We start from the raw sequence: 25758 nt of genomic DNA, 5'->3' as shown, positions 1-25758 counted from the left end.
TCTGCTGATAAAAATGGACAGTTATTATGTGTTTCTGCTTTCTGAATAGAAAACATACTTTCTCAGTCACAGTCACATATGTGAAGAGTATTCTTTGTAAACAGCTATTATTACATGAATGTCTAATGGTGATGCATACCGCATGCATTTCCAATATGCATATTTTTAAGCTGTGTTCTGTGCCTAATCAACCCTGTCTACTTAAATTTCTTATAACTGAACATCAGGCACCAGAGGCTCTGTCAGCACACACCTGTTTTTAATCTCCAATCATTTAGTTTCTTCTCTTTTCCTGTCAGTTTTCATAACATGTGTCATCTCACAAAGTGTTAGAAACATCTAACATGCAGTATGGCATGTGTAGCAGTCCGACCCTGAGTCAAGTCTAAAATCTCTTACATTTTGTCCCTTACAGATTTGTCCACAGCCAATGTCAAGATTTCACCCAAAGGAAAACGATCATAGACAATATGTCACCATCACATACAAACACACACTAGGTAAAATCATATTGAACTGACTTCTCTGTACTCATCCTTGTCACTCTCTTCCTTCTTTGCCTCCTAAGTTTGTAATGGTTGATCAGTAATAGGATTAAGAACGCACACAGCCTCACACACTCACTCACCAAAACTTGTCTGCAGTTCAGTACTTTTCATGTCCAATCTGTTTGTGTGTATGCCTGTGTGTGTGTGTGCTGGAGTGTAGATCACGTGTGTTATTTGCCCTACTTCAGTGTAATTGGTCTTCTCTAAGGACTTATGCTCTCAATCTCCTTTAACACCATCTAAAAACACACACAAAATGCCCACAGAGTGAAATACATGATTAAGTGTCCTTTGTGTTCTCACACCTCAATGTGTTTTATTAACACTGTGTGTGCACATGTAATAACAGGCAAATCTGTACCATAACATATGCATATGCCAAACAACTGCAGTATGTGTAAAAGGCAGACACAGAGCTCAGGGCTTGTTCAGGCGAAGGCCTTACGCAACAGTGAAGAGATTAGTGACAGAACAGGACACAGATGCTGACGAGGTCTGGGATTTCTCTCTCTTCATCCTCCTCTGCCTCTCTCCTTCACTTTCTCTCCATTTATCTGTCCATCCTATCAGTGTTAAATAATGCATTAACAGCTCTAATTTCATGACTGAAAACACACCTGCACAACATGAAGTGTTAAAGTCTACAGGCTGTCTGGAAATCCTTGGAGATTTTACAAACTTTTATTACTCTGTGGTATTGTATTATTTGGGCATTTGTTGATCTTCTGTTCTGTGGTGAGACACAGTATGTACAGTTGCAGAATCTTCAGTGTGGAAACTGCACTGGCAAAGGTTCAGCCCCTTGAACTTTGTGAACTGAAACTACAATGCATAAATTTTTATTTATTTATTTATTTTTTAAATTTCTTTTCTGTGCATGCTGGATTGGTGTGTGTAACATGTAAGAATATGTTTGCCAAACCACAGAAATGAACAAAAAAAAAAATAAAAAGAAGACACAAACATGAAGGGTACTCTGTAAAATGCATGTCTCTACCACCAAGACCCTGTCCCCGTCTCAGTGTTTAAAAAAACAGAAAAAAATTGCATCCCCTCTCTCTATACTGGTCCTGGTCCAAAATGAAATGGGTTTGTACCTGGCCCATGCCCTGGCCTTCTACTAAATTACAAACAGACATAGGTGAAAAGATAACCTCCTTGGCAGAGGTAAATGTTTTGTTAGAAATGTTTATACCTTTTTTATGTCAACATGCTTTAAGTGACAGGTGATGTATACATTAACCATCCGTCCAATATTCTGTTTCTCAATGTTATCCAGTATTAGCAGCAAAACCTTAGTGTGTAAGTCATGTAATATATAATTAATTTAAGTTTTTATTTTAAAGTTTGATTCTAAGAACTGTAATATTGCCTCTTACAAACATTAAATAGACTCATTTAGTGCCATCAAGTCTGGATTCTCTGAGTTTGTTTCATTATCCCCAAGGGATGCCCCGTGGGATAAACAGTGAAATCAGATTGATGCAATTAAACATAATTAACATATGATTAATTTTAATTTAACAGCATTAAAGCAATAACATTGACAAGCTGATTTAAATACTGCCCCCGGGTAATTGTAAGACACATCTCTGACATATTCAACACAACTGTCAGTCAGTGATAAAGAAGAGACTAGAGCAGTGATCCATCAGGTACTTGTGGATGATTTTATTGTCTACTTGTATCTTCTCAACTATTACATTTTCAGTCTCCAGGAATTCCAAGGATGGAGGGTAAACAGAGAAAGCATTCAGGCAATGCTGCAGAACCAAACACAAAACATGAATAAATGAATTTCAGTTTAAGGCGAAGGGGAAAGCGATAACAGCCATCAGTTCACATAATTTCATATCAGGTCCATTGATGCTTTTCGCAGCACTTCATTTACATCCATCTCCTGCCTGCGCTTGCCCCCCCCCCCCCCCCCGCGCGCATTCATTTTTTTCTACTCCTCTTCCCTCCTGTCGTTCTTTTTGTGGCGTCCCCCCAGGTGGGAAGTCATTACTGTGATCCCAACTGTGATTTTTCCTCATTTTTTAAAGTAGAACATCTAAAAAAACATTGTCTCACTGGAAGCCTGCAGCGTACCTCAATGTACCAATGCAGACACATGCACATTACTGACCCCCCCCCCCCCCGCCCAACCGCCCCCTCTATTACACTTTGGGGACCTGGCAAGAGGGGGAATGAAAGAGAGAGACAGATTGCGCAGAGGTGTAATTAGAGTTGGGTGTTTCACAGTGATATGTCTGTGTGTTTGTAACAGACAGGAAAAGGTATAACAGTGTGTGTGTGTGTGTGTGTGTGTGTGTGTGTGTGTGTGTGTGTGGTTACTGTTTGAGTGTGTACATGTACAGCAATTCAATGTTGAGAAAACAGATCAATGTGTCCTCGGGCACTGAGTTGTGTGCACAGGGAGACAATCAACTAATACAAAGTGGAATGATAAAAGCAAAAAGATGCAGTGAGGTCAAGGGAAGAGAGGGGAAGATGTGAGCACTAAGAAATGCAAAAAAAACAATGAAGAGAAAAAAAAGATATTTACAAGGACAAAGAGAAACTGTGTCTCCAGCTCTCACACTGTATTCACTGTTCTCCTGTAATGTCAAGCTTTCCTTCGCATCCTCCACATCCATATCTGATACCTGAGACCTCCGAGGGCCAACCTTGTGCACACGTGTAATTTTTATAAGTCCCCTGTGTGCTGTAGAACCCGACTGCTTATGTAAAATGTACAAACATGCTCACACTGTCACATACACACACCAACTGTTTTGCTCATCTCGCCGGAGGTCAATTGAAACACAATGCAAGGTGAGTCAAACACTTTGCAGCCGCGCATACATCATCAGTTATTTTCAAATGAGGGAGGGGGCATGAGGGACACCGGCATGGGCGCTGTATCAAGGGACCACTCTGGGAACACACACACACACACATAAACTGAAAGGGTAATAATTCATTTCAGTGACGGATGTAATTCACTATACAGTTACATAAGCACTTGGACAGGAGACATGTGAGTGTATCTGTGTGAACCTCCAGTTCGGTGATGTTCATGTATTTCGTAACTGCTCACACTAACCTTAACTAGTCCTGTCATACTTATTACGTAATCACCTTTTCACAGGCACAATTATTTTGCATAGTGGTGATTTCCGTGGAGCAAAACAGCTGGATGACACTTAAAGAAACAGTTCATTACAATTTCCACATCATCATTCTCCACAAATTGAGATTTGACAGCTGTTCTTTTGATGCTGTTACTTTATCAGTAATTCTTTGCATATTTTGGTAGCAAGTTTTGTAAGTTATGATGTTAATCTGCCTTGAGTCTTCTTAATTTGGTGTACAGCACATGTATAAAAAAGCTACTGCTATTAAATAAAAAAAAAAAATAAAATTAATCACAACTATTTGCATGACAAATAATGTAACATGTCATTACAATGACGGCCTTAACTCGACTTAAATGTGACTTCACCTAATGTTAATGAGAAGAAAATAATAACTCTAACTTTATTACCTAGTGTTGAACTAAAGCCCAAAGTGAGTCACAAAAGAAGCAAATACCAGCAAAAATATTCTCATCTCTTGTGATGCATGACAAATGAGGAAATTAATTTACTAACACACAACTCCTACAGTGCAAAAAGACAAAGAATGCATAATCAAACATAATTAGAGCCTGATGTCACATGGTGTTTAATTTCATTTTTCTTTTCGATCTAACTTGTTTTTGTCTGAAAATTACAAAAAAAAAAAAGCAATGTCATTCTCAGCTGGTATGAATGACGGAGGGAATGAAAGGCAGGAGGAGGCAGGGATGTGAGATAAACAGCCATGAAAACAGAGGATGAGGTGAGTGTGAGAGATGAAGGTTTGAAGATAAAGGGAAAAAGAGGTGGTGGGTAAAGTGGGGCAGAAAAGGGAGTACAGTGACAAAACAGCTCAAAGGGGAGAGTGAGGTGAAGCTACGAGGGAGGGAGAGTGACAGAATAAGAGAAAGTGAAAGCCAGGGAGAGAATGGTAACAGTAGCCAAAGAGACAAAGATATAAATAAAGTGACTGATAGAAGCAAGAGTGTGTACTTGGACTGTGCGACTGTATGTGTGTTTGCTTGTGTCCTGGCTCAACTCCCAGGAGCAGACACTTTAGTGCTGCCAAAGTTTCACCCGGACTACCACCATGCCAGGGTCAATGCAGGCAAACACACATGGACATACACACACAACCAGGTCATAGCACTGGATTAGCCAGAAAGGAAGGAGACAGAAATGTGGAAATAGTTGGAGAGAGAAGGAGAGTGATGATGGAATGGAGGGATTATTAACAGAGATTGTATTCAAGAAAGAGGTGAGAAGTAAATGGGGGAAAAAAAGAGGGAGAGTAAGGACTGCAGTAGGTATAAAAACAGAGAGATTGAGATCAGGGAAAGGCAAAAAGAGAGGGAGATGGTTACACAGGGAGAGGGAGAGAGAGAGAGAGAGACAGAGAGAGAGAGAAGGGAGGGAGGATCAGTGAGCTCCGCGAGCATGCAAGGATCAGCAGCAACAGAATGAGACGAAGAGAGAGATAGAGCGCAGCAAAGAGTCGGAGGAAAGCGCTACTGATGACTAAAGGACTATCAGAGACGAGAGAGAGAGGGAGAGACACTGGGAACAAGGGAGATGAGAGGTACACTGATCAAGGAGGAGGATAAGAAAAGGTAAGTGACACTGAGCAATGAAGGACAGTTGTTAAAAGAGTGGATGTTATAGAAAGTGCATGTATGGGAGTACATTACTCATGGGAGACATGACATGATCATTGGTAAAGATGTTATATTATGACCTTTGGGGATTTTGTTTCTAGTCTAGTACCCCCAGTGGCTAGTACTTTATTTTAAAAGCGGCTCATTCAAGATTTAACACATTGGCTAGAAACTGAGCGGATGGTGATTGTATTGAAATCGGCATCAGGGAAGTAAATGAACTAATTGTCAAAATCCTTAGGTTTAACCCCTGGATCACACACATCTACACAATAAACACAGTAGCTTGCATTGGCTGGATGCCTTTCCCAGAAGTGTGCAGAATTTGATCTCTCAGAATAAAGAGTTTATGTGTGTTTTTAGTTCCAAAGAAAGTGTGTATTTTTATTCCAAGGACAATACTAATCATAGCCGTAAAACAATGTATGGATATAAATATATGTATGCATGTGTGTGTACATGGAAGGTGAGTGATCCTTTCCATCTGTCACAGTGGTTTTTCATGCACAAGGACATGTCTGCATTTGTGTGTGCATGTGTATGTGCACAGCATTTTGTGCAACATTTATTTCAACTTTTGATTTAAAAAAAAAAAAAAAATCCAAATGTTTCTCTACGTGTGTGTTTGTGTGTGTATGTGTGTGTATGTTTGTGTGCGTGGGGGGGGTTTGTGTGCCTGATTACTATAAAAAGCTTCTAAACCAATCGTCAGAGCAGCTAGTGTAGCTTTAATATGGGATTATATTGCAATAACCCTTCTCTTATACACTAATGCTGCCCCAGTGCATCTGTGTACATTCTTGTGTGTGCATCCATGGGTGTGTATTTGGAATGGAAGCACAGCAGAATTTGTTTACACGTCTATATTTGAGACAGTGTGCATATGTAACCAGTGCACTTAACATCTACACAGTGTCATCAGTCAGTTAAGAATACACTTTAAAAGCACAGTCTGAGTCTGTATGCTTTGCTTGTGTGTATTTGTGTGTTCCCTGAGCACCACACTACATCAGTCTTACACCTGTTTAGACAAACACATCAGTGAGCACAAAACTGAAAAGGGAAATCATCCTTCCCTCTCTGTTTTTGTGACTTTTTCAGTGCCTTTTCAGTTTTTCAGTTGTCTATTTTTGCAGCACATTAAAAATGTTTAAAACAAAATCCAATATTCTATTAAGAGTGCAACATGGAGAAATAACCTTGATGTACAACAATAAATATTTACTGAATAAATTATACAAGTCGGTAGAAACATTTGCAGATTTTCTTAAGTGCTTTTCTCTGTTTTCATTTTTGGATGAAAGAATTATCTATGGCCTCCATATGAGAGCCAGAACATTTTTTTCGCTTCTAATCAAATCTATAAAGATTTCTTAAATTCTCTCCTCGGTGTGAGTCATTAATAATGATCTCTAACTCTATAATGCTATGCTTTAAATATATATGCGTAGCTAAATTAAACATACAAAAACTTGATTTTGTTTTCATACCATTTAGTGTAAAAATATCTCTGTATGTCTTATAAGATATGATACCACAGATGATGTAATTCAAGGTAATGTAAGATTACAGAATTGAGACACCCAGTCAATATGTCATACATTGTTTAATATTTAATTTAAATCTATTTCTTCAAAGAGAAAATCAAGTAAAAATTAAAGGTGACTGGCAGAGCATCGACAGGGGGTTGATTCAAAATAAATGAGTGTGTTGTAAATGCATCCCAGTGTGTGTGTGTCTCTGTCACTTATAGCCGCTCTGCTAACCAGACAGATTGAGAACAAGTGATGAGAAAATGAGGAGATATGGTGAGAGAGAAAAGGACTGGGAAGTCAGAAGGGCGGGAAGATGGATGAGGGAGAGGGAGACAGGGCAGCGGGGGCAACAGGATGGAGGGGTGAGAGGAGGGGAAAAAGAGACTGGGGGTTAATGATGGAGAGATTGGATGGGATGTGCAGACAGGATGAATGATACGGCAGAGAAGAGAAAGATGAGATGATAGGAGAGGATAGAGAAGTGAGACAGTAATCAGAGGACGACGGCAGGTGAATAGGAGGGATAAAAGGATGAGGTGACAGGAATAAGAGGCTAAAGAGACAGGCGACAGTATTATATATTTGAACAAAAAATGCCAAACCAAAATAGCATCATACTTTATTAGCTGCACCAATAGAATGCCTGTACGGTGGTGCATCTGCAGCTGCTATCCTGGACACTGACTTTTAGCTGTAAAAGCAGATCCTTTAATCCAGGATCTGCTTTTACCTAAGGACACGTTTTGCTTTAATTATCACCTATAGGATTGTAGATTTACATGCATATTCACTTTTCATTGCTTTTCATCTCCTGTCAGCTGATAAACATTCCTTGAGCCGACCCCAAAACAAATAAATTTAGAGGGCAGATGGATTTGTCAATAATATATGACTCGATTTTTCATCCCTTTTCTTGTTACAGGTACTTAACTGGCTGTGAAAACCTATAAAACAAAACAGAAATGGCTTTTGTTTCTGTGAGAGTCCTATGAGAGGAACGAGACATTATGTGCTATTTATCAAGACCAAACTGCTCTTAAGGATTCAAATGTTTGAGAAAAATTGTTTTAAAGGAGGGATATTTTGCTTTTTTTAAATGGAATTATACATTTTAAAACATTTCCCTGTGGTCTACATAAACTGTAAATGCTATGCTTGGGTCAGAGTTCTTCCACAGGTCCATCTTCAACCCTATTTCTGAGTAATGACAACAGAAAGGTCGTTTTGAGCGCTGGCCGTTTAAATCCAAATGAGCCACTTCATGCCCCACCCCTTCCAGGTTGTTGACTGTGCTGCTCTGTCTCGTTCAGCCACTTGTGTTTGTTAATACAACCAACAACTGAACATTTTAGGTAATCAGCTCGAAGTTGGGACATACTTTCAGTTTTTACAACAACCACTTCTGCTGAGAAACAATTATGGCATACTCGGAGAAATGTTCGTCAGAAGTTTTGACCTTATATGTGCAAATGTCGTGACATAACTAGTTATAAAACGGAACAAATTAAGCGGGAATTACAACAGGTTGTAGAATCCACTTGATTTTTGCCAAAATGAATATAAAGATAGCTTTGCAGTACCTGGAGGCTTCAAATTCCAACTTTTTGAACTGTTAGGGTCCCAAAATATCAAATAAAGGTACCAAAGACTAATAAAAGTGGGTTTAGCAAAATATGACCCCTTTAAGAAGTTGGATTTCTGATCAGTGATTCCAGACATACACATAGAAATGTAACACAAAGCACAGACACAGTGAGAAGTTTGCTCGGGGCAAGAATCTGTGGTGCTAGCTTATATTGTAGCTCTGGGGGTCTCTAGCATAAATTACTATTGTTCAGTGTAACCCTACTGATTGTTTCCCTGTGGGCTACAGGAAATTAGCCCATGAAGCAAAAACTCGTGTTAGTTATAATAAGACATGGACAGTTATTCTTGTATTTATGCTTTAGAGAAGTGCACTGAATTGAAAGCTAGATCTATAGTATATGGAATAAGATATGTTACAGCAGCACAATCAGAAACCAGATTGGAAATTGAAATTTATATGAATGCACAGCACACAATGAGTCTTTTGTCAACCTCAACATGTACGATTCTGGTGCTCATTTATATTCTGGCTTGCTTTTTTGTGTGTTTGTATAAAATATATATTTATGGATCGTATTTGTCAGAGCGCAGCAATTTCCAATAGCTTAAACAAACTCTCTTGAGGAGGCACTTAAGAGAAAGTTCCTTACTATCACTGAGTGGCACACAATCAGCCCCAAACAATGCTTCAGTGAGAAACTTGAATTATGTTGGGATGGCTGAGATGTTTGGCTCCTATGATATGAACATTAGCTTTTGCAGCTTCTGGCTTTTCTGTGGAAGCGTTGATTAAAGTGCACTGCCCCTAAAAAATACAGTTAGAACCAATTAAAATCCCCATCAAAATAGGCTCCAGAAGCTGCAGAGCAGGTTTTTTTGTGGTTGTTTTGATGGCTGTTACTGCATTTCTCCTGCTGTTTTAGATAAAAAGATAAATGTTAAGCCACGACTCTTTAGCAAAGATAAATCCAGCAGCCTGTTATAGAAAATTATCACTTATTAATGACTATACATCAGCAATTGTAATCTACAAAAATACAATACAGACTTGATGATCTAACTCTAGCAAATTAACTTATATTCTGCAGGAAGTCAAAGTACTGCCTCTAATACTGACACTAATAATTCTTCAAAAGTAGAGTCTTTTTCCTCCTAACCGTACTTATCATACACTATATCTTCATTTCACATTAGAAGTAAAACACAAGGTGCCTTTTATTTTCTCAAGAGCCAATGAGGGATCCCTAGTAATTCTGCTGACTTTCTTTTTTTCCTCAGTGTATTAAGCTCGCTCAGGTGAAGCAGTGAAGTCGTACCTGTAATGAGCTGATCAGTTGAAACTGACAGCCTGACAGCTCTTTATCTGATTGGATAGACAGAACCTCTCAACCTTTAACCACATATTAAGAGGGGTAAGGTGGGCTTAATAACATGACAGCTCACTTGTGGTCCTTCTGGTTACTTTTGTTGACACCATCCGATGTCTACGTGTAGGTGGTAAGAGCTGACTTTAGTATGCGTCATGGTGTATTCGTTTTTTCTAAAAGTTTTCACAAGAATGTTTCTCTTTATAAAGCACTTTCATTTGCCGCATTATTGCAATCTTACTTGTATTACCATGACACATTCCACATTAACTGTGCTGGAGAGATATTTAAAGAACATTTTTGTGCAAAATAAGAACAGAAAATGGAAAACGCACAGACAAACCATCACAATATTTTTAACACTTTTTTCATGAAATACAGTAGACAAGCTACACAAAGATAAAACAAAAACTATTGAGCAAGCTTCCTTTCAGAGATAAGGTCACTCAGCCAATTTTACATCGCATATAAATGATGTGTTAATGTTCTGATGCAGTTTTTTTTTTCTTTAAAATGACTGAACTAACATTTCTGAGAAGGTAATATTGCAAAATAAACAAGCAATAGTAACTACAGCTCTAATGTTGCTATATTTCTTGTCTTTACAAGTGTGACTGTGTATCCTCTTTCCTCTTTTCTTTGGAGCAAATTTAATTAATCTGGGCAAACCATGACCTCCACGGAGGCAGCTAGGGGTGTGAACGTTCTTCTTCCTTAAGTTCATTTTGACACTCTTATTAAGAGATAAATCTAATCTGTGAGGGCTCTACTAGTCAGCACAATCTACTATAAATCCACACCGTAGGGGAAAGTCATACTGGTGTGTTGTTTATACTGCTTTAGACCATTCTCTCCTATAATTATCTAGATGTGTGCAAACTTGAAAATGGTTACTTTTGAAAATACAAGTTGATTATTAAGATTTCAAAGGAGTTTAAAGGGGTCATATTTTTTTCATATTTCATATTTATTTATATTTATTAGGGTTTGCTACATTTATTTGTGTATTTGGACCCTAACTGATCAAAAAGTTTGAATGTGAACCCTCCAGGTGCTGCAAAGCTATCTATATTCATTTAGGCAAAAATCGAGTGGATTTCCACAACCCGTTTTAATTCCTGCTTAATTTGTTACGTCTATAATTAGTTACATCTGGTTGCACTTGTAAGGTCACGACTTCTAACGAACATTTCTCAGAGTATGCCATAATTGTCAGCAGCAGTGGTTGTAGTCCATACTGAAAATACGTCCAAACTTCGAGCTGATTACCTAAAATGTTCAGTTGCTGGTTGAGCAGCACAGCCAACAACCTGGAGGGGGTGGGGCATGAAGTGGCTCATGTGCATTTAAAGGGCCAGCGCTCAAAACAACCTTTCTGGTGTCATTACTCAGAAATTGAGTCGAAGGACCTGTAGAGTTTAATTAATGAAGAATTAAGACCCAAGCATAGCATTTACAGTTTATGTAGACCACAGGGAAATGTTTTAAAATGTATAAATCCATTTAAAAAAAGCTAATGTCACTCCTTTAAGCAAGTAAACACTGAAACAGCTTGGTAAATTCTTCCTATTTTTGGATGCAGGACTAAGTCAAGTAAATGTTGATATTAATAGTCCCTATTCCTTACGTAGCCAGAGAAGTGACAGTGATCAAAGTTCACCGAAACACAAGAACCCTTCAAAAATGAACAGGGGGAAAACTTGACTACACTACCCAGCATGCAGTGTGCATCCTCTCTCAAAGGGTCCATAAAGTGCTGCGTTTGTTCTGTTCTGGTGGCGAGCGGGCAGGAGATAGCAGGAGCAGTGTGATTACAGAGCAGTACAGCGAGCCTCAGTCTCCTTAAAACACTATCACACATGGCCCGTCAATCGGCAGTTGAAAAATGAGGCTCACCTTGAAACGACAGGAGACTCAATTCGCTGGAGCATTCAGTACTCTGTTACCACTGCAAAGGCGTGGGTGCCCACTCATTCACACAAGTACATGTAGACACACAGGACCTCTTGGCAACCGCCTGTGTTGTTGCAGACAATTCTTGAACAGGCCAAAAGCACTAACTGGTAAATTAAACTCATTGCATGTTTAAACAGATTTCATAAAAGCTGAATCCTATCGAGAAACTCCCTGTTGTGTTTAAAGGGTGTGTGTGTGTGTGTGTATGTGTGTGTGTGGTGACAGATGCTCAAGCACACTTGCAGTGCGTGCTGATTACTGGCGAACAGTGTGCGCCTTCACAGATCTTCTCCTTTTCTGTAATGTCTGTCTCGTTATGCATCCCTCTCTTCCAGTTTTCTCCCTTTATTCTTTAACCAACTGCATCAGACACTTGTGGCATGGAAATGGAAAATGGCCCTTTACATCTTTCTGTGACACACACACTTTATTGAATCACTTTCATCCTGCCACTGATCCTCCATCTTCATGTTCGTATTCTCATCCTCTTATCCTGTCTCCTCCTTACATCTCTTTTTAGTGCTGTCTCACTTCTTCCCCTTCCCCTTATTGGTTGCCTCCCCTTTATCCCCACAGCCAACTGTGGTACCGCCCCTTCTCCTCCTTGTTCACTTTGCACAGCCAGAGGTGTTATGTGGGCGAGAAACTAAGATTAAATATAGAGGCAGAGGGGCGAAAGAGAAAGAGGGGTAGAAAAAGACAGCACATCAAAGACAAGGAGGTGGTGAGGGGAAAAGAGTGACAACAAACACAAGTAATGATGAAAGACAAGATCGACAAGTAGAGAGTGATATCCAATGAGTGTATGAGTGAGAGCAAGATAAGAAAGACAGAGATATAGAAAGAGAGTGGAGAAAGACTGCAGCATAGACAGGAGAAACAGACTTCTTTGAATGTGATGTCACTGTCTGTCTGACAGCCTGCAGGTCAGAGGTGAAGAATGAGACCGTATGACAGGCACACACACACAAACACTGTATACGTTGAGGTAGATAGTGATAGCTGGTGGAGATGGCAGAAAAAGTTTGTTGCAGCAAGTGCTTTGGTGTCTGGTTTGGCTGCTGGTGGAGAGACAGCTTGAAAATGAGCTGCAGTGAAATTACCTTCAATTGACTTAGACTGAATCCCAAGACGAAGCATAGAGACACACACACACATGCACGCACACACACTCACATATGCATACACATCTGCAGTCCTCCCTCTCTCTGTTGCACATGCTGACACCTCTCTGTTTCTCTGGAAAAATATCACCATCACCTGTAATTTCTTTTTGCAAACACAACCCGGTCTGTTTCTTATTTGCCCGGTGCCTGTGGTCTGCTTCACTAATAGAATTCATTCAGGCCAGACGCACACAAAGAGAGAAACAAAAACAGAAATGTGGAAGACTGTGTGCATTTGCTCTGGATCAAGACCTGTGTGGTCTGTTCAAGAAGATGGTTACTATAGTTACCATGGCAACAATCATAAATTGTCTATACTATCAGCAGTGTGACCGTTTGGTAGCTTTAAAACAAGGTACCAGTCCCTGAATCTAACACAGTGTCAGGTATTTATATAAATAGCAGCAATATGTCACTGACGCAGGCATCCTTAGATCTAAAGTGCCTTATATAAAGAGCTTACTAAGCTCCGGTATCTGTCAGTGGAGTTCTCGACCCATATTGTTTGCTGAACTTTGTCATAAGCACTAACTGCACAGTACTGTGTGACAATCAGCTAATGTGTAGGACACAGACTGAAAACAGTTGGAAATTAAATTGCTCATTCCTGTGCTGCTGCCTGTAGCCAAGCCCACCAGCATGACAAACTTTGTTCTGTCAGTTTTAATATTTAATAATTTTAAATGAAAACTGAAAACCCAAAGACTCTGACAATATTAATTACAGTTGCTGTCAGGGAAAAGGTAACACCAGGGCTACAGCGTCCATTTTAGATTCTGCTCATGCTGTCAAAAGAGCATGTGACATCAGGCTACAAAGTGAGTCAATATAGGTCACACGAGCATTGGTATGAGCCAATGTGAGCAAGACTCTGATCCTGAATACATATGAACTATTTAGTGCAGCAGCAGCAGTTAGACCCATCACAGTCAGTATGAGTTAGTACCTGTCTACTGGTGAAAACATATTTTAACTGCTTCACAGCTACTGCTGACAGACAGATTTTTAAAACCTCTGAAAACCTTGGTCTTGAATCTGACATTGCCCAAAGGAAAGTTTTCATCTGTAATCTCACCTAAAATAATCTTTGAACAAGGCCATATTTCATTTACTTAAAAAAAAAACATTACACCGCTTCACCCTTGACCCTATATTACAAGCATCTGTGCCGTGATATTGCACCAGCTGGCACGAAATAAGCTCATTCTCTTTCTGTGCGTGCCTTTCTCTGTTTGAGAGAGAGTTTGTGTTTATGCCAGCTGGTTCAACATTACATACTTACTGCAGTAGAAGTTGTGACTATTGTGAATGAAAGGGGAACTAATAAATATTCATGGAGACATAAAATAGAAGGTGGGATATATTCGCTAACTTCAACTTGAAGGCTACATTGCACTAAGGGATCACAGCTGTGGGGAATTGAAGCGTCTGACCTTGAATATCAACATGTCTAAATATACTGATGCTTCTGCATAAATGCATAAGAACTAAACAAAAATACATTTGCACACATATAAACCAAAACACATCCAACCCAAACCAAATGATCATTATTTACAACAGCATCATTTCATAAGGCTATTTTTTTTTCCACAGACGAAAAGTGCTTGACCTGATACAAAACCATTTCATACATTCAAAAATATGAATAAGTAACCATGTTTAAGCTTTTATCTCTCTTTTTCTGTCTTTTATATGTCAACATTTGCTGCTGTAACAGGCCAACAGTTATGGAACACTGTGTAATATTAACTCAGTAATTCCCTCCAGTTTAACCCTGCGTCAAATGGGTAGGAATTAAGGTCAAAAGGATAATTTGATCGCCTCCCAAATTAACCACATAATTTGATCAAATCAATGTGAACCCATGGGAGGCTTTTCTACAGCATACAGATTTCTGTCACATTTTGTTTATTGCTGTTGGAGAAGCTACTAAATATTTAATGAAAGGCAGCATCCTTATTAACATTAAATTCTTTCAATATTTCACAGAAAACAGGAAGACAGTAGCGCATGATGCTGATCATAAAATTAGCCAAACTCACTTTTGTTTAATGTTTTCATGAGAGATGTTGCGGCACATGCATTACCAGTTTACATACTGTTATGGGTAGAAAACATACCAAGATATGAATGGTGTTACCCCCATGGCATCATACAACACAAGACCGTGACAACATCTTTAGGTCTACATGTATTGACATGAGTCCTGGGGCATGTTTAACTTTATAGAGACATACGGTATTACCCTTAGGAGATCTCAAGTCTTTTCCGTTTCTTCAAGAGAAACATCTTGATGAGATTTAGAGTATTGCCTCTGTTACTCCCACCCACCTGCTGATCTAATAGGAGGTTGATAGAGTTTTATTGATCTGGTCAGTGTGTGCATTCAGTCAAGGCTGAAGCTTTAATATGGTGCTTTATGTGCCTAATGTCTGTGTCTTCTTGCCAGTCTGAGCATTTATTCCCTGTCTCCCACTTTTTCTCTGTCATTTCTCTCATTTATTGCCTTTTTCTTTTTTCTTTTCCTTCAGAACAAACCAGAAATGTACAGAAAATCCATCCACCTCATCGTCTCTCATCGGCTATTCCTCAGAAACCGAAAGGAGCCTTGACAGCAATGTCAAACTGGAAGTACCTGGGCTAGTAAGGAGGTCATTAATGGAAGGACATTGAGAGTTTATTGCTTCATTGGATATTGAATTTCCTGTCTCCAGCTTCCATATACAAACTCTATTGCAGTGCTTCAAATCTCACATATTCATTTGAGTAAAGAAAAGCTGGACACATTCCTACTTTCTCTGGGCATAATCCTGCTGAGTTTGGCTGATGTCACCATATGCCCCCCTCCTATTCAGCTCCTCAGGGGGCTGAACGCATCTTAAGGACTATGGGCAGGAGGGTGGCTGACCCAACCAATCCGGTGCCTGCGCTGGGTGTTCCTCTGGCAGGGGGGCGATGGGGCCCGCTATGCAGTGTGGGGGTGCAGACGTCTCCTGGACTGAGGATGCTCCCCTCTATCAAACAACACGGCAGCCAACCAACCAACATGCAACGGCCACTCACTATGGCAACAGAAAAAACAACAACAGCGGAGACAGGTGGTGTCATCAGAAGTGACAGCGCCTGTCTGCCAGTGTCCAAAGAAACATCTCAGAATGAAATCAACAGCCTGACACAGGACGACATGGGGTCACAGGGGTCAGGCAGTGGAGTTTACTGCCAGATCAAAACCATACGGACAAATCCTAATGATACAAGGGGGAAAAGGACCACTCGGTATACAAATGGCAGCGTGGTCACTTCTGATGCAGTGGGAGGGGTTTGCAGCGAGTCCACAGACGGTAAAGAGCCAAACCGAGAGAAGAGGAGGGTTCAGTCTCTACGTGGGGAAGGCCATCGCTCTGTTTTAAAGACAGGGAGTGTTTGCACAACTGTACATGCCACTCCACCTCGGCCCTGTCGAGTTATGGCCACGTCTCCGACTCGCCTCTGTGCTACTTGCGGGAGGAGACGATCGCAGATTACACCCTGCACGGGAGCTTGTCGCAGACGGGCTGTCACTCAAATAACAGCCAGCCAGACTTTACCTAATCCCGTCCGAAAACAGTCTGTGCACCCCCACCAGTCCAGAAAAGACTCATCCCCTTTGGACTCGCAATCTTATACCAAAAACACAGATGTGGCAAACGCATCAACACACACATCAGTAAAGACCAGGCAAATACCACAGCTGTCGCACACCATACCGAAAACACACAGCTCACATTCAAACCAGTCAACACATGCACAGACCAAAACAAAAGATTCAAAACAGAAGCCAAGGCCACATTCTGCTGAATTTACTCATTACAAGGACTCAGCCACACAAACAATAGAAACACATGCTCACAACACAGACACAGCAACAGCTGCACACACAACCACTGTAGAAACAACACAACCACATTCAGCGGACCAACAAAAGCATGACCTGTCTAAAATAAATCATACTGAAGCACATCAACACACATCAGTTAATGCTAAACTGCCAGCTTCTGCCATCCTCAGTGACCCGAAACCCAGCAGCACCCCACCTCTTCCACCAAAAAACACTCCCAAACATGCCTTTTCTAAGCCGGCCACACCTGTAGCACAAACCAAAAACACTCCGGAAACCACAGACACATCTAAACAAACATCTTCAGAGTGCATCAAACTCAAGGACTACACAAAACAGAAGAGTAAATCATTTGACGACCATACCCTGCCTTGTAAGACTCATATGAAAGCACAATGTAATGGGGCCCCGGGGGGACTGTTGGGTGGACATGCAGGAAATGCACCACGTGGACTGGAGAGGCAGTTGCAGAGCGTGGAGGAGAACCTACTGTCCAACCAGGAGAAGATTAAGGTGCTTCTCAATGTCATTCAAGACCTGGAGAAGAGCAAAGCCTTCAGCGAAGGGTGAGAGGAGGGAGGGAGGGTAAGGGGCCAAAGATAACAGAAAAAAGGAGATCAAGATAAGATTAAGGATATGGAGAACATAGAAGAAAAAAGATAAAGAGGTGTGCGTAGGTATTCACTCCAAGAGCAAGTGTTTAAGTAAGAGTGTGACAGAGTGAGCAAGAGTGATAAAGACCGGAGAGAGAGGGCATCAGGGGAGAGCACTAGATTGAGAAGAGAGTATATTTGAGTTTTTACAGCAATATATACCGACAGGCTTTCAAGTCTGTGTAATAGATTTTAAATGTCAGGTCTGTGGAGAATTGCTGTAGCGTTTGTGTGTGTGTGTGTGATCCAATCCTGTAGAGGTATATGATACCTGTCTGCCTTTAGTCAGTGCTTGTAGATCCTTGCATCCCCCCTGCTCTTTTCCCTTGTATACCTCAAGAGGGTAAGTAGCCCCCAGAGGACCAGTATCCCTTACTGATAGAATATCATCCTCACAAGCAAATGTCGTCTTTTCCTCTTCCGTTTACTTCTTAATTCCCTCTCCCCTCCAATCATCTGTGATCTCTCCTCCTCATGGGTCCCAGTTGCCTTTACATAGTCGATCAACACCTCGCCGATTCTCTGAGCTTTTTCAATGTGCTCCAAGCTATTCATGCTCTCTCCACCTCCACAGTTGCTCCTTTCGTTCTACTGTTAATTAATACCATTTTCTCCTTTTCTGGATGCCTTTCTACACCTCCACGTTGGAATCATGTCTCCAACTATCAGTGAATCCCTCCTTTTTTCATCCTCTGCCCTCGAGCCATTTTCAGATCTTCCCCCTTCTCTTTGCCCTGACAACCTGTCCATCACTCACTCTTGCTTTCACTCCATTTTGTCTCCCTTCTGTCTCTTCCTTCTAATGGTCCCTCCTCTTCACTACTTCACCTTTACTGGTTCTCCTTCTGCAGATCATACCATTATTCTTCCTTCCATCTGACCCCCTTTTTCCTATTCTACCTCACGACCACCAGTTTTGCTCAAGATAATCTTTTAACATTTTTCCTACCATCATCTCATCTCCAATAAACTATTTTTCTTTCCACACATCTGCAAAAACAGCATTGCATGTTTTACTCCAACGATCCCTCATCCTTGCTTCTGTGTGTTCGGGGTTAAGCGGTGTGTCTTGTGCTAGACTAATCCCTATCAGATTAGCTTTAAGAAATGCAATTAATGTGTAAGCTACACAATAAGACTCCTTCACTTACTGTACATACGGTCCTGCCCTGTGTGTCTTGTTATATAAGATTATGCGTTGATACCTTTTACTGTGTCGTGCATATCCCAGTAACAAGATTCCTTATGTCTAATGTTAAATATCTGAGAAAACAAAGAGGGAAAAAGGGTTCAAATGGCTAAAAAGGACTAGAAAGAGAGAAAGGGGAAAACAAAAAGATACAGAAGAAGATATAAAAAGGGGAAAAGAGTGAGAGAACCAGGAGGAAGGACTGCATATATCTGATGCAGTGCCAGAAATGAAAGTACTCTTAAGTGGGCCGCTGTGATAAACGTGTCGGCTGAGCTAAAAGGTTGCTGCTGTGCTCAGCTCCTTGTTTTCTCTTCCTCTCCTGAAGCAAATACTTGTCTCTTCTTGCTGCTGTTGTTGTCTTTGATAAAGAGTGGGAGGGGGGACTGATGCCAGTCACGTGGTCTCTCCCCATGTAATTAAAATGTCTATATTATCAACATGAATCAGCTACTCCCTTCTCTACACAGTTCAGAAGAGGGGCAGCCAAAATATCTTGGCAAAATGATGCGTTTTAATTACACGGCAGCCAGCATGAGCTTGTCAAATTCTTTTTTTTATGCAACTTCAATTTCCAAGACTTTTGCACTTTTATTGTGGTCAACCTCAGTAACTGTTTGTTTGTGTTATCATAGTTTTATGAAAGACAGTGACATCATTTTAACTGAACCCTGATGACATTATTTCCTTCAGGCAATACTTGGCTATGAACTAGAACCCATGCAAATTATTATTTTCACTTGCCTGATATGCTAAATTTGCAGTTTGTATTCCACTAGGAGTATAGAAGCAATGTCCTAGATAGTCATGTACATCACACGCACTAAACCTCCCAACTATTGTGTGCCTTTTCACAACCCCCTGAGAACACACCTGATGTTGAATTCAGTAAGTGTACACCAGCAGCCAAAGAGAGACTTCAGTCAAAAAAAAAAAAAAAGCCACAGTGGTGGTAGTGGTGCATAGTAAGACTACAAAGATGCACAGGTGTGTTGAAATAAACGTGACTTGAGTGTGAGCGAATGTTTTACATATGTTGTTTTCTTCAGTCGCAGCTCATACAGAACTGGTCAGGACATTAACAACTGCCCCACCTGCCAAAAGACAGCCTGCATCATCTACAGGTAACCTCATCAACATAATGAGCCTCCTGAATTACATAACCCACCTCTGACTCTCATAATGTCCTGGAGCGTAAGAAATAGCCTCAGTAAAACGCTATATGTGTAGCTTTGAAAACGTTTCATCCCACTTTGTTTTCCTTTTCCTTTCCATGCATTGTAACTTATTCAGCATAACCTTTTTATTACACTTTCTTCAAGGTACCTTGCTGTCTCTGCCCTTTTCTCCAGCTTTGATAATTGTCCCACATTATTCAGACTATATCTCTATACCATGAGGGACAAGACTAAGAATGATTCCCCTTCATCAATATTAAAATGAATACAATCTCTCCAAGAATGTTATTTACACATAAAAGAATGTTCTGTGCAAACAAGCAAATTAATTCAGCACCTAAATGATCTGTTTCCTGTTCCAGTCGTCCCTTGTGTGCGTGTGACCTAAATAAGTAATTGCTTTCATAGATCCAATGCAATTGAGAGAGCCGCGCCCTCACAATCTGATACCAGATGCTATAGTTTAATCCTCCCATCACCTCTACCCTATCCTTCTCTTATTTTCATCTTTTCATTATGTAAATCAGATTGCTTTCCTCTGCACATCTTTGCCTCGTTGCACCTGCCAATAACAATCACCTGTGCTCCATTCCAACCCAAAATGAGCCTCGAGACGTTTTCTCTGCTCTGCACACAATTTAAAAATGAGGATTTGCTCCCTTGATAACACTAAAAGTTAAAAAAAAAAAATACTGTAAATACTCATTGCACAATTTTCCAGTAACTGTATTTACTTGTTTCAACGTGCCTAAACCATCTGCAACTTGAAGCCAATTCTTCACATTTACAGTGATATACAATTCTCTCTACCAGCCACAAGGGATAAAGACACATTTTACAGGAGTTTTATCTTTCCACTTCTCTCCTATTCACAGTGATGCTCACCTCCTGGCAGCCTCATATCTGCATAAGTTTCCATCCTCATGTCATTTCATTTCTAAGTGTCTTTGCATCCAATTCCGTCCTTCTTTTCTCCTTATCCCACTTTCTCTGCCCTTTGATCGTAATTAGCACAGCAGGATACTTAGACCAGTATGTTGTAATGAACACCAGGGAAAAGGGACAGGTTCCAATGGAATCATGTGTCGACCACAGATGAAACAAACACCTACACAAAGTTGTTGTTCACTACACTGTGGAGGAAAAAAGATCTGTTTTGGCAATGACAACAACAATGTTTGACAAACGTAGCCTGCAATTTAAGTGTGAAACCTCTCATTATTTAGTCCCATATATTAAAAAAAAACAACCATTTTGTACACTTGTTGAGAAATTCTTCTATTTTTCAAGACATTACATTTAGAGCATTTCAGGCATCTTTGAAACATTCTAAAGGCCTAATGCTACCCTTTTCCTAGGAGTATGAGGGTATTTCACTACACACATCACTGTCACCTGCTCAATATTTTCTTTCTTGCTCCACCTTCCCTTTGTTTGCATCGCAAATATTATTATGTACCAATGCCAATTTATCCAACAAAAAAGGATATGTCTTTATCAAAAACAAATGTGCAGCCGTTTATGCATGCACACGCTGATTCATCTCCACAGATAAATAAATGAATACAGCACATTTCACACTGAAAAAAATATGCAGAATCTGCTTCTTAATCATTCTTCTCCACACATCAGTGTATTTTTTCAGGGTGAATTACACAAAAGTAAAAAAAAAAAGCTTGCCACAAAAACTTACCAATACAAAAAGCATCTTCATTTGACTGGACAGTAACAGACTTATCAAATCCTCCAAGAGAGGATTCTGAGGAAAAGAGAACGGCAGATAAGAGAAGAAAGACACAGAAGCATGGGATAGATTACGCATTGGGACTACAACATCCATCCTAATGATTTGTGGCAAAAAAAAAAAAAGGTTTTGATGTGGGCTGGCTGCCTGAAGTTGTTTTGCCATTGTCAGCACTAATTAATCTGTATGATGAGAGAAGTGGGAGAGAAATTTTTGACATCCCCCTGTTTTACTCCCAAAGCTCAAACAGCCCAGACACACACATTTCTACAGACATATACATACCAGTGTGCAGAGTCAGGCATTACATAATCTTACAGCATCTCCTTACTGGCAAAACCCTAATTGTTCACCCGTAAACCATTTCTGTATCCTTAAGCTAAAGACAAAAACTTAACTCAAGAAAGACTCTCAGAAAGATAGCTGCTGCAAAGATGATGAAGATGACAGCCTGTAGAAAGAATTAAAAACAGCAGCATTTTTCCCACCGTGCCGTAATACCATAAACAATAGTGCGGAGTAAGATATGAGGACAGAGGAAAGAGAGGTAGCAAGAGAGGATTTAAAAGGGGGAGGATGAAACAGCAGAGTGTGTGGGTAAAAAAAAGAGAGCAGAAAAAGAAAACAAGACGGACTGTAAATTGACCAAATGTAGGACAGGTGCACCACTTTATCTACATATATATGTATTTATGAGTGTGTGTGTGTGTGTGTGTGTGTGTGTGAACGAGATCTGTCAATGTGTATGTGTAGTCAAGGTACTTTTCCTTTATCACTTATTCATGGCAGCCATCTCTTTTCCTCTGTGCCCACCGGAGCTTTTACTTTCCTCTCTTCACCCGCTCTCTCACTGCCTCCAACCCACTGCTCTTTCTCACTGAGCCAAAGACCTTTCTGCTCTCCTTTCTCCATGTCTCTTGTGACACTCATCCTCTTCTCCTTTAACTTCCCTTCATTTTTTTGGGTTTCTCCTTTATTCTCAGTGACCTCTCTGCCCTGCTTTATTAAAGCTTGCCATTCTTATCCACCCATCCATCTCCTATATGAGTCAATTCCTCGCCTCTCCTCGCTCTTATAGGTCCCAGAATGCTGTTTTCCCCCTCACTCTGCTGTGCTGTGGAAGAATCATGCGTTTAATGCCAAGGGAGCACATATGTATTTGTACATGTGTATGTGAGTGTGTGTTGAGACATTGGGATGCTAGAGGATGGGAGAGTGTGTAGTTGTTTTTGCTCTCCTTGCCTCATCACGTGGCTCATTAACTCCAGATGCTAGGCCCCATGCAGCTCCACCCCTATAATCCACTCAGTACAGATACGCGCACACACATCGTATCACACATATAAAACACACAGTTAACAAAGGAAAAAGGGAACTCAAAAGTCTACTACACTATGACCTGCAGCAGTGGGCACTTCAGAGGAATGGTGAGAAAAGGAGTGTGGGAGAGATGGGGGAGGGGGGCAGGGAGGGAACCATAGAAAAAGAAAGCCAAGAGGGGCTGCTTTGAACACATCAGAGAAGAAAAAAAAAGTTCCTCCCTTGCTCCTTCCTTTACCTCCTCCATTTTGCAAATGCTCTCCTCTCCTGCTCTCTTTTTCATTCTCCTCCTACTTCGCTCATCCCAACAGTCTGTGATCTACTGGTGCATGAAGTGTAAAAGAATAGTATGGACGTGAAATGAGTGCTGAGTTGTGTCCTGAGTGGAAGTGCATGTGTGTGGGGATGCTGATGGCGCAATAGTATCTGATATGTACATAACACAATTTTGAATCTCCACATAACCAACATTAGGCACAAATGAAACTTCTCTTTAAGGACCTGTCAGCATTTTGTGACTACATTCCAGTTCCTCTAAACTCCTTACCTTTCTTTTGTCTCTAATCTCTCTTTTTGCTCAGTAGATCACTTCTTGTCCTCACATCTCTCTTCCCCGCCTCTCCCCTTCTCCCTCTTCTCCAACATCTAATCTCTTTTTGTGAAAAATGAGCTATATAAATAAATTTGACTGGATTTGACACTGCTATAACCTTTAAATTATACTCCCACTGCCTCTCCCATATCCGTGACTTTTTCCCTTTTAATGGCTCACTCTTTCTCTCCTCCTCAGTGTGGAGCATGATTTCCGGCAGCAGGAGGGACGTTTCCAGGGGGTTATGGAGGCGCTGGAAGGAGAGTATGATGTGCCTGCACCGACACTGACCAAACCCATGCCAGCCTCCTCCTCTGGCCGTACCAGTACCAAGGCACGTGTTAAGAAACTCCGCAAAAAGTGTTTCTGGTGGCTCTAAGCTTTGGAAGAAACAGCAGTTCTGGGCAACACATTCATACACTGCAGGTGTGGATTATGTTTAAATATACCGTGGGCCCCAACGGTTCTACAGTAAAGTATCTGTTTCCTCCAGGTGTACAGCATGTATAAGTCTCGTGAAAGGAGGGATATTTTTTCATGAAGCATCCCTGTAAATGGCACGTTTTCTACAGCTGAGAGCCTCTGAAAAAAACACCCGGGACCATATGCAAATGCAAGAAACACAGGAAGGAAAGAGGATGAAAGAAGTCATCTGTTGGAGCCAGACTTTAGCAGCTACTGTAATTTGCGATTAACTTTTGACTGAAAGTGAGGACAATGGTTTGTAATAACAATTCTGTACCAGTGATCAAGCATTGACACTTTGGATGACAGACGGCCCAATGTTTGTCACTTGGCTGAGTGGTTGTCTAGACAGATGGACAGATGTATGAGCGGATTTATGCCAAGATGGATTCATGGCTACAGCTGGGAATGAATCTTTACAATCCCATTTGGCTAAATACAGCAATAAGCTGGGAAGTAGGAATGACTTTAAAAATCCAAGGAATTTATACCGCAATACCCGATGGCTTGACAGCCAAAAGTTGAATGTAGCAACAGCTGAAGGCCTGAGAGTGGAAAACAGGCTGATGAGCTCACGGAGTACAAAGACAGCTCGCTGGATGGATATCAGGGTTTTGGAGAGCTGAGATTGTATGAAGAATACATTAAGAGACAATTTGATAGGCAGCTGATCAAAGACTGACAGTCTATGTCAGATAATTGAAAATACTGTCAACGCTGACTGACAGAATGACTGATTCTCTCCTTTATTACCATCCAAAATGGTAGTGTGGTGTTCCGAGCCTGATTTTGTTTCAAGGATTTTTGGTCACATACAAATACTGCACATGCCAGAGAAAGCAGACATGGCTTCCCCATACAGTATTAAGGATACTCAATGAAACACTAGATATTAGTGCTATAAATATACAGATACTGTACTATAAACCCAAACGTGAATCAGTGCAAACTAGGGGTAGATCAAGTCACCTGTTCTCTGTTTTTTATTGGCCTATATTCATGTCACTTACATGTATCAGTGTCGCTAAAGTCACAACCAAATTCTGAGGACATACAGTGAAGATAAATTTATGGACTTTTCCCTTTTTTCAAAATGTGCAAAGTATGCAGAACAATGCACTGTGACATACAATATGTTTAAGCCATCAGTTTTCATGTAATGTAGCAGAAAATATCAGCAGTTTCATAAGGCATCTGAAGAGAATTATGAACTTAACACATCTAAAAATGTCCTTTCAAATAATACCACAAATAACAGACAAAAGAGTCAGAATAAAAACAATTTAAAAAAATGCTTAGTTTCAGAAATCAAAACTCTAAAATCAGTAAAAATCCTGTGTTGCTGTTACAAACAAAACCCACACCATCATTTTACACAGTTTCCACAGTGCTTACTTCGCAGCAGTGTAGAGTGTAACCAACCACTAATCTCACAAGAGCCTGCTTCAGCCGCTTCTGGCTGACACATTGCCACCAATTATAATTCTGGATGACACCACACTTACTAATTAACCAATCCATATCCAAAATGCCCTATTCTTGCATTTTATAAGCCGTCTCATAACAGTGTGTGAGCTCTCAAGATGTCCCTTTCCTTTTGATCTTCCTCTTGTGTGTACAATAAAAGTGGGCATTTTAAACAAAATGTGCTGTTGTTAACATATTTTGTGCCTCAGGATGTACAAAACAAACAGAGGTAAACAAAATAAACAGAAGTGGATAGAATTACATCTAACTACTTTCACTTTCAACATTTGTGACTACAGTCGAGGAAAAAAAGACTAAAGAGTCTCATCAGTCAGAGAAAAACAAGCCTATGTGG

General features: G+C 40.4%; 2 protein-coding genes across 3 annotated transcripts in view; one reads left to right on the top strand and one right to left on the bottom strand.

Annotated features, from left to right (window-relative positions):
* Positions 1-25758, bottom strand: part of dock2 (dedicator of cytokinesis 2) — a 100592-nt gene that overhangs the window by 23770 nt on the left and 51064 nt on the right. The window lies entirely within an intron of this gene.
* Positions 4845-25706, top strand: insyn2b (inhibitory synaptic factor family member 2B). Of its 2 annotated transcripts, XM_030145254.1 has the most exons (4): positions 4847-5259; positions 15450-17361; positions 19687-19761; positions 23670-25706. In XM_030145254.1, the coding sequence occupies exons 2-4, from the start codon at positions 15755-15757 to the stop codon at positions 23848-23850; spliced, it is 1863 nt and encodes a 620-aa protein (XP_030001114.1). In that variant the 5' UTR covers positions 4847-5259; positions 15450-15754; the 3' UTR covers positions 23851-25706. The 2 variants fall into 2 exon arrangements, with proteins under 2 accessions (XP_030001115.1, XP_030001114.1); XM_030145255.1 differs by lacking the exon at positions 19687-19761 and having other exon boundaries at positions 4845-5259.

This window comes from Sphaeramia orbicularis, chromosome 10 (genome assembly GCF_902148855.1).
Source record: "Sphaeramia orbicularis chromosome 10, fSphaOr1.1, whole genome shotgun sequence".
Lineage (NCBI taxonomy): Eukaryota > Metazoa > Chordata > Actinopteri > Kurtiformes > Apogonidae > Sphaeramia > Sphaeramia orbicularis.
This window is presented reverse-complemented; position numbering and strand designations above follow the sequence as displayed.